Source organism: Rhinolophus sinicus, chromosome 17 (assembly GCF_057876585.1).
Source record: "Rhinolophus sinicus isolate RSI-liver-muscle chromosome 17, RSI-T2T, whole genome shotgun sequence".
Lineage (NCBI taxonomy): Eukaryota > Metazoa > Chordata > Mammalia > Chiroptera > Rhinolophidae > Rhinolophus > Rhinolophus sinicus.
The window spans coordinates 109,800,868-109,815,509 of record NC_142517.1 but is presented as its reverse complement, the minus strand read 5'-3'; the positions used below and the strand labels follow the sequence as shown (position 1 = coordinate 109,815,509).

General features: G+C 53.5%; 1 protein-coding gene across 20 annotated transcripts in view; it reads right to left on the bottom strand.

The window, feature by feature from the left end:
- Window positions 1-460: 460 nt before the first annotated feature.
- The window catches only part of IQSEC1 (IQ motif and Sec7 domain ArfGEF 1), a 486,955-nt gene continuing 472,773 nt past the window's right edge, over window positions 461-14,642 (bottom strand). For 13 of the 20 annotated variants that reach the window (XM_074334136.2, XM_074334125.2, XM_074334147.2 and 10 more), the window contains 4 exons: window positions 13,593-13,754; window positions 12,545-12,721; window positions 6,053-6,102; window positions 461-4,765 (listed from right to left, as the gene is read on the bottom strand). In XM_074334136.2, the coding sequence (XP_074190237.1) occupies window positions 4,247-4,765; window positions 6,053-6,102; window positions 12,545-12,721; window positions 13,593-13,754 (908 nt within the window). In that variant the 3' untranslated portion in view covers window positions 461-4,246. The other 7 variants (XM_074334213.2, XM_074334223.2, XM_074334250.2 and 4 more) reach the window with 4 other exon arrangements.

The window sequence follows — 14,642 nt, the reverse complement described above, 5'->3', positions numbered from 1 at the left end:
AAAATAGTCCAGTCAATCATGTTCTCACAGAACTCTTCCAATAGAATCAGAATTCACCTTTCTGGCTTTTGCACATCACGTTAACCAATGTGGGAAAACGAAAGTAATCTCTCTTCAAGCATTTGGGGCCTGGGCCACTGGGGTTTTCTCCCCGACATCATTCCCAGTTCACCTCAATACTTCACAGGATCCATCTCCTCTGACTTAATGAAAGCACTTAAGTTTGTTGAAAGTTGCTAGAAAGTGTAAGCACCTCTGACATCTTCTATCACAGCCAAAGTTGTGATATGCACCTTTACCTTAAATCTTAGATCGCATTCTCAAGTTAAAGTCAGGCCAGCGTCTTCCAGGAAAGCAAGTGCCTACAGTCCTGACAAGGAGTGAGCAATCCTGTCAGCTGGAGCTCTCTCCACGGCCAACAGGGACACTTCTGGACTTTTCAGAAAAAGTAAGAATCGGAGAATTTTAAAGGATTTATTTGATTTCTCCACATGATCACAGCTCTGGTTTTACATGAAGAGTCTGTAATTACCCACAAACAGAATGCATATTAAAACAAAGTACTCCTTTCCTCCCCAAAGTTACACAGTGGGTGCTGAGCTTCTTGTGAGCGAGGAATCCCTCGATGTCTTTGAACAGTCTGCATTCAAGACCTGATTCTAATCGTTTAAAACAACTTGAAGGCGAATGACAATTCCCAAGAGGAGATGGATACTGCACGAAACCTCAGCGACAGAACAGGGACACAAACGTGCACATGAGGTACAAGGTACGCCAAGCTGCTACTGCTGGGCCCTCTTCACCACTCCCACTTCACATTGATTCACTGTGCAACCTGTTTCCTTGATTATTGTTGTTATTTAAAATGCATACAAAATTACTCATTTTTCAGGCAGGAAAGGTGATGATATTTTACAGCGAAACTGTAAGATGCATGCTTACGTGTAGAGAGACAGCTTCATATGGAATGCTGAGTCAGTACCCAGGGTCATGTTTAAATAGCTGCTGTCTTTTCAGCTCATTTTAAAGAAAAACAAGAGGTTTCTGCTGCATGCAGTGCATGATAGGAAATAGCTCTACACTGGGGGACTGAAGACATTTTTAAGCAAGATGTGCACATCATATTAGGATGATTTTTATTTTTACATTGTTGTACAATTCATTCATAAACTTAAAAAAATACAAATACATGATTTAATTGTTGTCCCAGAAAAGATTTTTGTGATACTACCAGCTGTTGTTTCCTCTAAGGATCTCCTGCTCCTGTCAGAAATTATGTAATTGAAATAATTTGTATGACTTGAGAAACATGTCTCGTGTCCTGATATTAAGAAAGGATGACACAGACATCCTGGTGGCACTCGGCCTCCTGCCTCCTGGAGGGGAAGCAGAGGGGGCTCTGTGAACAATAGGTCCCACAGCTGTGACTCTGACAGGCTGGGATCTAGACAGAACAGCCCCATGAAAGCAATATGTGGGACACCAGTTTATCAGAAGCTTCTGCTTCCCAAGCAAGATTTGGGCAGTGTGGCTCCAGTCTTCTCAATGGAACAATGCACTTCTGAAAACATTTCCAATGATAAGTTTGTAAATAAAACACACAGAATGATGAAACCTCACTGACCTGAACCCAATACACTGTATAAAGTTGGAAACATGGGGAGAAACTGAGTTTGTTCAAGAAGCTCTCTTTCACTAGACCCGGCTCTGTGGCACCCTGACAAAACTTCAGGCACACCAATGACAATTTTGGAGGTGAGAGTTCTGAACGACCCTGGGGCATGGAGGACACAAAGGAGACAGCGCCCCTCCCACCGGCCCCCATCAGCGAATTTGTTGGTTCTTTTTGTTTGTTTTTTTTCACTAGTGATTGCCCCTTCAGAAAGGGCAATCTTGTCCAAGCACCCTGTATCTTTTCTGGAACAACCTATAGAGTTTCTAGTTGGACTCTACCATTGATACAGAAGGGAGAAGAAAAGCCGACATATTTAATATGTTATCATTTTACTTCAACTATTCGTCAACAGTAACACTGATCTATTTTGGAAATATACAATACATAGATGTGGCCTCACACGACCAACGCAGATGACACGCATTACAATTTGATTTTTCCTTGTCAGAACAACCAACATCCTTTAAACTGCACAACACAATGCCTCGGGGAACCTGGCTCTGAAGGAAAACCAAGGAATTCAGGAGTCAATGGAATGGGGAACGGGCGCCTCCCCACCAGCTGGACCTGGGCCATGAGGCACACCTGTGCTTTTTCTGTCTCTCTTTCTGAGCAGATGCCCAAGAGAGAAATGCTATACTGATGGGAAGATAACAGCAGGCAGCTTAAAGTCCGACTTCTTTTTTAAAAAGGCTAAACTCTACATTGCTGTATTTGCGCTCTGTGGAGATCAACAAAGTGCTTGGTTTGCAGATTTGCTGGTATGATGACCTCAATAATATGACAAGGGTTGGGTGGGGAGGGAAATGGACAGACCCCCGGCCAGCTGGCCAGGGTGGGCTCCCCTGTTGTCTCCGTCCTGCCACGGCTGGCCACGCCTTCCACGGAGCACGGGCCCCGCGGCCCACAGTCCTGCGTTAGCTTCTCCCTTTCTGAAAGGGCTCTCCGCCTGGGCAGGTGCCGTGGGGCAGTCCTCAGGTCTCATGGCTTAGGAACACAGCACTGGTGGCTGCAGTGGCTCGAAAGGCTGAAACTACAAAGTACAGCCCATGGGTGACTCAGGCACAGAACCGGACGCGTGCAGCGCCCGGCCCCGGGGGAGCAGATGGTGTCACCACAACATGGAAGCGACAAGAGCACAGCTGAGAGTCATGTGATGCCCCGGCAGCTAACTGGACCATGAGAGGCAGCGGGGGCTTCACTGGCGAGGGCTGGGCACTTGTCAGCTGGGGTCAGATGCGCCGCGGTGATGACACAGGGGTTGTGCTAGCACACGGCTACATGGAGTTACAATGACCACGGCTACCACGCAGAGAACACACCGGGAAGCACACACACCACCCTGCGCTGCTAGACACTAGAATCGGCCTGCAGGGCGAGAGGCTCCTGGTGGAACCACGCTCAGGGGCTGCTGTAGCTGGAAACAGGGTGAGGAAGTTATGGTGCTGGGGAGACGGGGTGAGGGTGGGTCATTGCCATGTGGAAGGTGATACGTCTGCGGTGTATGGGTGCCCCTTTCAGAGGAGTCTACATGAGTGTACGTCAAATCAGATGCATATAAAAGAAATATGGATCATGGAAATTCACAGTTTTCACAGCCGTTAAAGTGTCTATGAATCTGTGTAACCAATATTCTAAGACAACCAGTTCTTAACTAGTCATCCCGAGTTGCTACTGCACTTGACTGCATTGTACCTATTTGCTTACCTGAAATAACAGCAGTTATAATACTGATTACTTATGATAGTATTCTGTTAATAAAATACGGATTTATACAAAGCAATACTAGACTTTTTAAACAGTTAGATGCTATGTTACTTGGCACAGTAAGTAATGATTGCGTAAAGATTTGTCGGTCCTAGAGGGACTTCTCTTTTTATGAAAATATGGAAGTATCTGAATTTGTTCCTAGCATTTAGGTTTTTGGTCTACTCTCTCACACATTCATCTAAGGTACTGTCTTCTGGTTAGGTAAGCGGAGGTCCTTGTGAAGTCTATATTGCTAATTTTGTGGACTGAAACATTTGCCTTTCACACACAAATACTACCTATACAGTGTGTATATATAATATATATATATATATATTTATTTATTTATATTTATATATTTATATTATATAAAGTTTACTTACGTATTTTCATCAACCATATCAGGTCTACTTAATTTTTTGCCCATTGTCAAGAAAAGAGCAATAATGCAGCAAGTTTTGGGTTTTTTGTTGTGTTCTGTCTCTGGTTTTTTTGTGTCTCATTTCTTTTTCTAGGCTGGGTTTTCATAGATGCATGTACGGGCTGCGGTGGGTGGGGGACAGTTCAACATGACTGGGCCGGAGGCACCCTGTCGAGGCTGATGGTGCTGAGACCCACCCTTGGGTTGAGGTGGGTGGAGCCTGGGGTGCCAATGCTAAATTAAATCAGGAGCTTTGTTCCCTACAACACAAGCCCAAGGGCTCAGGGGGAGAGAGATGGAAACAGAAGTGCCCTGGGTCTGGTGTGAGGCTGGCCACCCCTGGCGTGCTTCTGTGTGGCGTGCACTTGTTCCCGGGAGTCTGGAACCCCCACCCAGGTTGTCTACACAATTGTGCTAATGCCGCTGGGCTTGGCCTTGCTGCTGGTGGGGGGCGGTGGGGCAAGGGGCTGCCCATGGTGGTGTGCTGTGTGGCCGATGTGGCTGGCGTGGGCCGAGGGCAGCGGTGGATGGCTGTGCGAGTGGGCCCCATAGGGTGGGTGCCCCCCATGGGGGCCGTGGTGGTACTGGTGTGCGTGCTGGACGTGCTGGGGGGGATGGTAGTGGTGATGGTGGTGGTAGGGGGGCGGGTTCTGCGGCGTGTGGCAGTACTGGGCGTGATGCGCGTGCGGAGCGCCCTCTGCAGGCCCCTGGTGGTGCAGGTGGGGTAGGCCTGGTGGGTGTGGGGGGGGCTGGGGCGGGGCTGGGGGCGGGTGCGCCTGAGGAGGGGGCTTCCCTCTCTTACTCCCAAATAAGGAGCCCAGGAGGGAGGATGAGCTAGGCATGGTCTGGTGTGGGCGAGACGCACACTCGCGTGTTGATGCGGCTCTCCGGCGCGCGTGAGGACTGCTAATGATGGACCCCTAAAAAGGAAATTCATAGAAACCAAAATTAAAAGATCTTAAAGCGCTTATGTAAGAACGATTCTTCAAAAATTGTAAAAAGTTCACCCACTGACTGCTAAGCCTTAGTGCAACTCGCTGGCCACCAAGGGCGGGCTGGGGGAGGCTGAGCTCGGAGCCGCCTCCTCTCATGCTGCCGTGGCAGGTCAGCGGGGGGGCCGGAGGGGCTGTGAGGCGTGGCCTTCCAGTGACAAAAGTGGGAGTTGGGACAGGGGAGGAGGGACCCTCCTTTCTGGTCAACTGTAGCAACAGCACAAATTTGGGCCCTCAACCTGACAAGTACCCCATCATGGTAGGTGGCCCGACCTTTCAGACCAGAACAATTTGTTTGGGGGTGTCTGTGTGCGGCACGTGCTGAGGGAAGGGGGGTGGGCTGGGGTACATGAGAGGAACCCTGCTCCTGCTGAAATCGCACCCTCAGCTCTTCTTGGGTCCTCTCACTGGGTCTGAGGCACGTGCTCTGCCTGTGTGGGTCCCAAGCCTTCTGCGAAGGTGGTGAAAGGACAGAAGCGGCTTGGGAAACCTTGTCCTGGGGGTGGGGGACTGCTTTGGAATTTCACTGCAGCTACCTACTGCAAACCAAACAAAGAAAAAGAAAAACAAAAACATCTGCAAGCTGAGGTTAAGATGTGAACAGTAATATAGAGATGGTTGGAGGATGAATGAAATCTCATGAAATCCAGTTTTTCTTTCTCTCACGGCTCTCCTCCTCCCCCCCCCCCCCAACCCCCTGAGCAAGCTCAGCAGTTCCATGGTGCCCTGACTGCAGACACACAGCAATCGAAACTCCAGGAAGAAAGCAATGGGGATGGCAGATCACGGAAATCAGAGACTGGCAAAACCCCGACAGCAAGGGTAGAGGGTGTGTGGGTGCTCAGTGGCCTTCCTCCTGCTCAGGAGCAGTGCTGGGGAGCAGGAATCCGGTGGGAAGTGCCTGGAAGCAGGGGATATGTTAGCCATGCTCAGGGACCACAAAGGATGGGTTAAGTGGGAACTAAAACACCAATCCAGAACCACCCCACCATTCCAGTCCAAACAAGCGGTGAGAGGCACAGCAGGTTCTAGGCAGAGGGGAAGCTGGCATGCACTGATCTGCAGCAGGCGGCGGGTGGGGGCGGGGGCCTGTCTGCACCTCTGTGCAGTAAGGGGAAGGAAGAGCAAAACAAAAAAAAGAAGACCACAGATGTAAACCAAGGATCAGGAAGGCAACACACGACAGTTGGCTGGACGCAGGTGCTTCCTACTTACTTCCACATTGCTCTCTAGCGATCCCGCACTGCTGCGACGCCCTCGCTTCCCTGCCCAGAACATGCAATACCAGAGGTTAGACGCGGACATGGCCGGGCAGTGTCGCCGCCACCACCACCAGGCTCAGGTATGGGGCCCATGGGCTGCATGTGAGGGTAGGAGCAGGGGGAAGCTGGTGGCAAGGCAGTAACGAGTTAAAAAAAAATGGGGTTTTTAAAAAACAGAAAAATAATCTTTTCAGCCAGCCCCAACTTTATACCCCTTCTCCTGGGCCAGCAGTCTGCGGGGAGGGGCCTCCTGGCAGCTGAAGCAGGTACGTAAATGGGGCCCAAAGCCCCACGCTCAAATTGGCCTCAGCTGTTGACAGGGAACATGGTGAAGACAGCTTCTTCAACAGCTGAAAACAAACACAATGTGGTCCTGCATGGGCCTTACTACCAGTGGATGCAGATATGTATGGTACTCGTCTGCATACGTACATATATACATACACATCTGCCCCTCCAGGCAGGGCGGGACTAATTGTTAGGAGAAAACTAAGCTTCCAATCCTTTTTTTTCTCGGTAGATTAAAGGTGCTGGTGCCTCTGGGGCTGAGTATTTGGTTTGTGCAGCGCCCTGGCCAGAGGCGAGAGACAGGAGTCCTATTTCACCTCTGTGGGCAGCCCATCACCCCCAATACCAGAAGCATTCCCTCAGTTCCCACTGCTGATGCCTTTTTATGTCCCCAGCGCATGGCACATGGTAGGCACTCAGTATGTGGCGTCTTCCTCTTGGGTCTGGATGCCCAGCTGGAGGACTTCCCTGGATTCCTGTAGGACACGCCGGCCGGCGGGAACGATGGTGCTCAGGCTTAGGAATCCGGCCTTCGCCTGGTGTCTGGGAGTGCAGATGGGACGGGGGCACAGAGAAGAGGCCTCCCATTTGACATTCCCTAGGCTTCCACCCATGCAGCCCTGGCCATGAGCTGAGCACCATGCTGGGCTTTCAGTCAAGTCCACAACAATGCAGGGCAGGTGTCCCTCCGTCCATGCCAAGGAGGAGACAGGCTCTGGCCCATAGCCTGACCAGCTCAATGCCCGCAGGGTTCACCTCCAGGTCTGCCGTGCATCGCTGAACCTGGAAATCTTGGCCATGCTGCCTTCTGAGCTGGACTGGGTCGCGCCAGGAGCCTGTAAGACGGGAGGTATTGCCCTGTGCCTCTCTGTGGCTCACACTGGGTGGACTGGGTGTGCTTGTGGGTCCTTTGGCCTCATGGTGGCACCTGAGCTTCCTGGGCCATGCCCAGGACAGAGCCTTGGTCCTAGGCAGACGATGGTGGACAGGGGAGGTCCAGTCCCTTTGCCCTTCCTGCTGATCCCCACGCCCCGCCCCAGACTGAGTTCCAGCTGGAAGCCTGAGGTCCACAGAAAGCCTTGTAGTCTCCGGCATGTGTGAGGGGGTCCACACAATGCATAAGGATAAGAGCATTTTCCACCAGGCACTGGGGACCAGGGAGAACTAGGTGGGACCTGGCCCTTATTCCCAGCCAGAAGACAGACGACAGTCACATTGCCTCATCTTTCAGCTGGTGTGAGAAGAGGGGCTGACCTTTCCTTTCTTCCTTCTGTCCCAACACAGTGCCCCAGGGACTTGGAGAAGAATTAGAGTCTGGCCTCCCAGAAGGAGGCTCTTTGGCTGGGTAGGTGACCCTATGTAGCACTCCTTCAACTCTACGTCAGTGTCTGTATCTGTGAAATGGGCACAGATGCCCACACAGATGAATGTTTGCTGCCTATGGCCAGTCTAGGAGGGGAGCCCATGCCGCCCCTCCTAGGCTGGCCATAGGCAACAAACACTCAGGATATTGTGGCACTGTGTGGAGACGATGAGGTCAGATCCCTGTTGTCTTTGGGAATTTAAATCCGTTTTCTGGGCCCTCAAAGGGGCCAGACTGAAAACCAGGGACAGAGCAAAGATAGCCCTCCCTACCTGTGCCCAGCAATACTTCCAGCTGGTCTGCTTCTTCCAGTGAGACTGGGGACAGGAGTGGAGTTAGGTTGGGGGCTTCATATAATGCTGACTTGGAGCTGAATAAGGGCTTCTTTCTCCTCCTCTTCCTGCCCAGCATGGGCCAAGACTTAGGAGAGCTTCAGCTTGACTGTCTCCGAATGATGTTGTTTCTCAGAATTCGTCTTTTCCACTTCTCAGATCAGCATGAGACATGGGCTGTCCCTATAGGAGCCCTCTGCATTGCAGCCTCAGAGCCCCTCTCACAGGCAGACCCACAGACACCGCCCACTACGGACCCCTGTCCCAGTGTGCATACACGCACATGCGTGCAGACTGTCTAGTAACAGAAGCAAAGCACGCCTGAACCACGTGGCTTGTGACCACGCACTCACACTACCCGTCACTTGCACTGTTCCCAGGTATGTTTCCCTTCTCTCTGGACGCTATCTAGCCTCAGTGAGTCCCACCCTAGCCAGCACCTGTCCTAGAGCCAGATCAGCCCCTGCCAGCCCAGCCACAGCTGGGATCAGAAATCATGTCTGGAAGGGGCTCCTAGCATGGTACTTCAGAGCCTCCCCTACCTCTGAGTCAGGACAGGATGCAGTCAGGGTTCTCTGCCAGAGGTTTTGCCCTGTGACCCTTGGCAGTGCAGGAGGGCAAGCAGGTACACCTGCTCAGTGACAGCAGTCACATGCCAGGCCCTGCTCTAAAGCTTGGCATGCATCGACTCTCTCACAGAGATCCTTGGAAGGAAGTACCAGTTCCTACCTTGCAGCTGGGGAAACTGAGGCCCAGAGGTATGACTTGGCCAGAACCTGACTGCTAATAGCAGCAGGCAGAGGGGAAGAAGACCTTCTCAGGGTAACTCTGGAATCAGTATGCTGTGTGTCTTCCACTGGGCTCTGCTTGGGTAGCCATCCCAAGCGCACCCCTGAGCATGGCCCATGTCCCAGGAGAAGCAGCCACTTTGTGCACAGAGGGCCCATCTCAGGGCAGCACGTGCTGCTTTGGAAACTGGCTACCAGGAGCCGCTAAGGCTCCCCAGACAGGGCTGCCCTGATGCAGGACATGGCAGGTCTCCAGCTCTGTTCCCAGGGTGATGATGGTACAGGCAGATCCTGTGGCTCCTGGGGGGCGTCCCCATGGGGCTGGCATTTGCAGTTCAGCCAGGGAGAAGCGGGGTCCTTGCTCTATGTCCATGGTCCCTGCCAGGCCTTGATTTCAGGCCTGCAGAACTCTGGTGCCCCTGACAAGAGCACAGGGCCCCGGCTGCAAAAAGACCATGTGGAGAGACCTGGGGTGAGGCCTCCCAGCTCAGAGCTAGGGAGGAGCCCAGGCCCCTTCCTCTACCTCTCAGAATGTCAACGGCTCCTGGAGGCGGCTGCTGCCAGGCTTCCTCCTAGGCCAGAAAACTGTGCCTGTCTCTTGGGTCCATGTCCCTGGTGTGTTTTCTCCTGGATGGATATGCGAGTGCAGTTCTGGAGCAGCTGCTCTGGGAGTGCTGACTTGCTAAGCACCGAGCAGTGGCTTTTTGGAGGGGAGAGGCTGCCGGAGACCTTGCCTCTTCGCAACAGGCCATCTTGGTGAAGGCCACGGGGTGGGAGTGGTGCTGCCTCTGCGGAGCTTCGCCCAGACCTCGTCCAGAGCACGGAATCTTGCATCACTGGACACTAAGCCCAGCATCTTGTGGAAGGCCACTGGCATTGGCCTGTCTCCCTCTGGAAGCCGAAGGTGGCCTGTCTCCCCTGTCTGAGGCGTTGGTGGCTGCCAGAACTCCAACAACCACCTCATCTCACCCTCCAACCTTCCTAGGGGCTTTCTTTCCTGGGGAGTCTTTTCAGTGTGGCTTTGGTCCGAGAGGACACAATCCCTAGAGGCCTTCTCAGCTCAGAATCCTCAAATGACAGTGGCAATAGTAACAATCAATGGAAATCAGCCAAACCTCGGAGCTCCACCTGGGCATGTGGCTGTATGATCCCTAAGTTCTGGCAGAGAATGGACAGCTGAGGTCCTGACCTTTGGGCCCGGAGTGAGTGTGTCTGGGCATGCTCAGAGCCTCCGTTTCAACGAAGCTACTGCTTTCCCCGAAAATAAGACCTAGCCAGACAGTCAGCTCTAATGCGTCTTTTGGAGCAAAAATTAAGATAAGACCGGGTATTTATATTACATTGTATTATATTATATTATGTTATACTATATTATATCATACTATGTTATAGTATAGTACAGTATAGTATATTAGACCTGGTGTGGGGACACAGCCCCAGAGGGTAGTTTACAGGCTCTCGGCCTCACGTGGAAAGGTGCTGGCTCGGGTGGTGGACGGCCGTTGGCTGCGGCTGATTGGCCGTCGGCTGTGGCTGGTTAGCCGATTGGCCGCTGGTATAACTGCTGCGGCTACAGAGGAGAGCCGAGGACTGCCGAGGACTGCCGAGGAGAGCCGAGCAGAGCCGAGGAGCCGAGGAGAGCCGAAGAGAGCGGAAGAGAGGAGAGGAATAGAGTCGAGGAGAGTGGAGGAGAGTCGTCGATCGGTTGGCGGAAAGGCGGACGGCAGGTCGCGCGTCCGGTGGGCCCAGCCTCCAGTGAGAATATAGTGGTATGACTCCCCTACTTATGGCTCTGTGGGTGTTCCTTTTTGGCCTCACCATATCCTGCGTTCTTGTGTGGGGAGCGGGAGCAGAGACCCCGCAGGCCTCCCCGCACGACAAATGGCGCAGCGAGCAGGGTCTCCTGCATGACACCTGGTCTTATATTACAGTAAAATAAGACCGGGTCTTAATTTTTGCTCCAAAAGACCCATTAGAGGTGATTGTCCGGCTAGGTCTTATTTTCGGGGAAAGATGGTGCGTGAGGGGGCTGGACAGGGTCCCGGCCCTCCAGGGAATAGAGAGGCCAGAGCCTACCCCACTGCACAAACTCAAACATAGGCCCCAGGCCACCAGCCTGCAGAGGCCCAAGACAGTTACATTTAGCTGAGTTTAACAAGCCACAGGGAAAACCAGTGGTTTTCAACTAGGGATGATTTTGACCCCAGAGGACACCTGGCAATTTCTGGAGACGTCACTGACTGTCACGACCTCGGGGGAGAGGCCAGGGACGCTGCCACACCTGCACAGGACAGTCCCCACAGCAAGGAATTAGTAAGCACAGAATGTCACAGTGCTGGGGTGAGCCCCTGGGTAACCCTCATGCTGGCAATGGATTTCTGATTTTCACTATGGAGAGAAAAAAAAATGACAAGACAAAAGCAAAAGCAAAAATCCAACTCGAAAGAAAAAGAAAAAACAATCTGGAAAATGAATAAGCCAGACAAAGGGAGGCAGAGCTGCTGGCAAGGCAGGTATGAGATGGGGTCGGGAGCAGGCTCTCTTAGGGGGGCCCAGAGCTGGCTACTTGGTGATGCATGAGGCAGGGTGGGGTGGGCGAGCCCTTAGGAGGGAGGGGGCCGCTGGACCCCTGGAGAAGACGAGGCTGATCTTGGCCTGATGGGGTCTTCCCCAACCACTCAGGGGCCCCTGGGGCCAGGACACCTCGGGTTTCCAGCAGGCAGAGCCCAGGGTCCCGGGAACCCACAGTTCTGGGCACAACCCCTGTGCAACCACACCCTGCAACCCCCACTCTACTGCAACCCCTGCGGCTCCTCCCGGGAGAAGCTGACCAGCTAAACACAGCCAGTGGGGACTATGGGGCTGCCAGGGTGCACCCCCTCCCTCTACAGCTCCTCTGACAGATCCAGCAGGCAAAGCGGGTGGAGCATCACTCACGGGCAGCCAGTGGGCTCTGCTTGCACCTGCCTCCTTTACCTGCCGCAGCCCACAGGACCAGTATGGGTGAGGGCTGCCAGCAGAAGCTCCCTGCTCTGATGCTCCAGGCACACCCTGTCCGCCCTGGGAAACCTGGAAGGCTCGAGTGGTGCTGCTTGCTTGGGCATTAAGAAGCTGGCAGCAAATTAAACACACACAGAAAACAAAGAACAACAACAGTCACAGTTTCTGCCAGGGCTTTCCCCTGACTCCCAGGGCCAGCTGTGGCTGCCACTTCTGGGCTGAACGGAGGTCCGGGTTTCCCAGGAAGGAGAACGCAACACCAGGGCCAGCAGGAGAGGGTTTCCAGACAGTTTAGAGGGTTTTCCTCTGTTTCATTCATCAGCATATGACATGGGTGCGGAGCACAGAGCCCGGGGACACACCCATCAGTGGGTCTGCCTCACTCTGAGAGCAGTTTTCAGAAAGTCAATAAAAGAACAAATAAAAGCCCTAGAAGAAGAAAGGGGGAATCAGGGTGGCCTCCCTGCTGTTCTGCCTTTGACAGTTCAGTCCTGTTTTCTTTAGCCTTTTGGGGGTGTCCTCTCTCTGTAAGCTGCTGTGAGTTAGGGAAGGTCATGGGAAACCCCATGGTGCTCTCCGAGCCCTCCACCGCAGTGCCTTCCCCACGGCTGGATTGCCAGGGCTGAGTCCTGCATGCACCAGGCTGGGAAGGTGTACCTAGGCCCAGCTCTTACCTGCTTCTGAGAGGTCCCTCAGCGAGCTGCTGAGGGCACTGCGCTTGAGACCCTCGCTGCTGGCGTAGCTATCGTCCAGGCAGGCCCGGCTCAGCGTCCCGTTGCCCGACTCCTTTTTGAGATTGGAGGACTGGGATATGCTGGGACGCACGACACCCTTCTGCTTCTCGAGTTCCGCTGAAACAGAGGGGTGAGGGCTCAGTGAAATGAGTGTGGCCTGGAAGGCAGTGGGGGAGAGGCAGGGCCAGGACACCTGCAGGAGGAAATGCAGAGAACCATCTCCCTCTGTTCAAGGTTGGCACTGTACCAAGTCTCCATCTGCCTGGAATGAGGAAAAGACAAGGGGCAGGATTCTTTTAGGAGAGAGAAGACAAAAGGGAGCCAAAACGAGACTCCACGAGGGAAGTTGGAGAGATCAGAGTGCCTTATGATCTGCCTGAATGACAGTCATCTTCCAGGCTCGAGGGTCAGAATTGCATGGGTCTGGAGATGAGCAAGGGTAACGGACCTTGTGTGGGGGGGTCAGAGGTAGGGACACCTGAGGCGCCAGGGAGTGAGGCTTGGAGCCAGGAGAAGCGGGGGTTATAATCGGGTCTACCAGAACCCAAGTGATGGGCTGGGCTCTGATCTCCTCAATCTGTTGGGCCCTGACTCGGAAGATGAATAAATAACACCCGCACTGAAGCACAACGAGCTCAGCACCAGGACTCTGCATTCTCTTGTCGCGTGGGGTGACCAGGGGCTGGGGGCCGTTCCCAGGGCATGCAGCCTGGTCCCACAGGCAGAACGGGTCTGGGCCTCTGAAGCCCTGGCTCTCACCAGGAGGCCTCTGTCATCCCCCTCTCCCTTCCCCCCCCGTGCCACCTTCTGTGGCCGGGGTGTGTGGGGCTGCCAGTCACATGGCTATGGGAAGGTCAGAAAAGACCAAGAATCTCATTGCTGTGGGCTCAGAGAGTTCCTGCCACCACACAGGAGCCAACACCTGTGCCCAGTGAGCCCTGACAGATGCCAGGGCTGTGGGCGCTCCCCCCCCAGGCCTGCAGCTCACACTCTATTCGGTGCTTCTCCATCTCCTGCACCTCCGCGATGGACTCTCGCAGGTCATCGGTGAATTTCTTCCGGTCTTGAGGATTGGGAGCATTAAAGTTTATTAACACTTTTATGTCTGCTCCAGGGACCGCAGATGTGAGCCGGATGCCATTGGGGTAGTCTGCAAAGGAGAAGGGAGCACCCATGGGCCTCTGCACTCTCTGCCGTCTCCCCTCTGGTCAAGACACTACGAGTAAGTCTGAATTCAGGATGGGGTGAAATGGTCGGAGGCCAGGCTGTCAGCAGGGTCTGACGGGGAGGAGAGGCTTCTGCAGAGCAGCCACCAGACACTCTCCATCTGCCGGCTTGTGTCCCGGTTGTTCCCTATGAAGCTCAGGAGCAGATCTGGCTGATCTGAGGGGAGCCAGGGCCCTCATTCTTCTCCAGCCTGAAGGTCATGGAGCCCGGACCCCTCACTTCCAGGCACATGCCCACTCTGCTGGGGCTTGAAATAGTGGCCAGGTGCTGCCTCCAGGGGACGTCAGAGGCAGCACCCAGGGCTCGGTGCATTGTCTTACCCAGCCACCTCCGGTCACTCTGAGAACAGACTTAGCTCTGCTCCCTCCTGAATGGCCGCCAGACCCTCAGCAACCTTGGTGCACTGTGGGCGCCCCAACCCAACACACCATGCTGAATGCAGTGAGTTTCTGCTCGGACCTGTCTGATGCCACCTCTGAGCTCAAGGGGTCTCTAGGGCTTTGGTTCCCTTAGTGGGAATCGAGCATCTGGGTGTTTGGAGAATGTTGGCCTAAATACCAAACCCACCTTTGACATAGGTCAAGGCTGGGAACTCAAATGCCTAGAAGGCTGAGCTGCTCTCCTGAATGCAGGTGGGGCTGTGGGCAGCCGAGAGTGCTGGGGGAGGGGCGTGCAGCTCAGGACCCTGCCCCACTGAGGGACGCAAGCCTTTTCATTTTCCAAGAGAAGCCAGAAACATCTGAGTTTTAATGTGAGGATTTAAATATCAGCTCAACAAACCTAAGAAAGTATACAAACAAAATATAACATC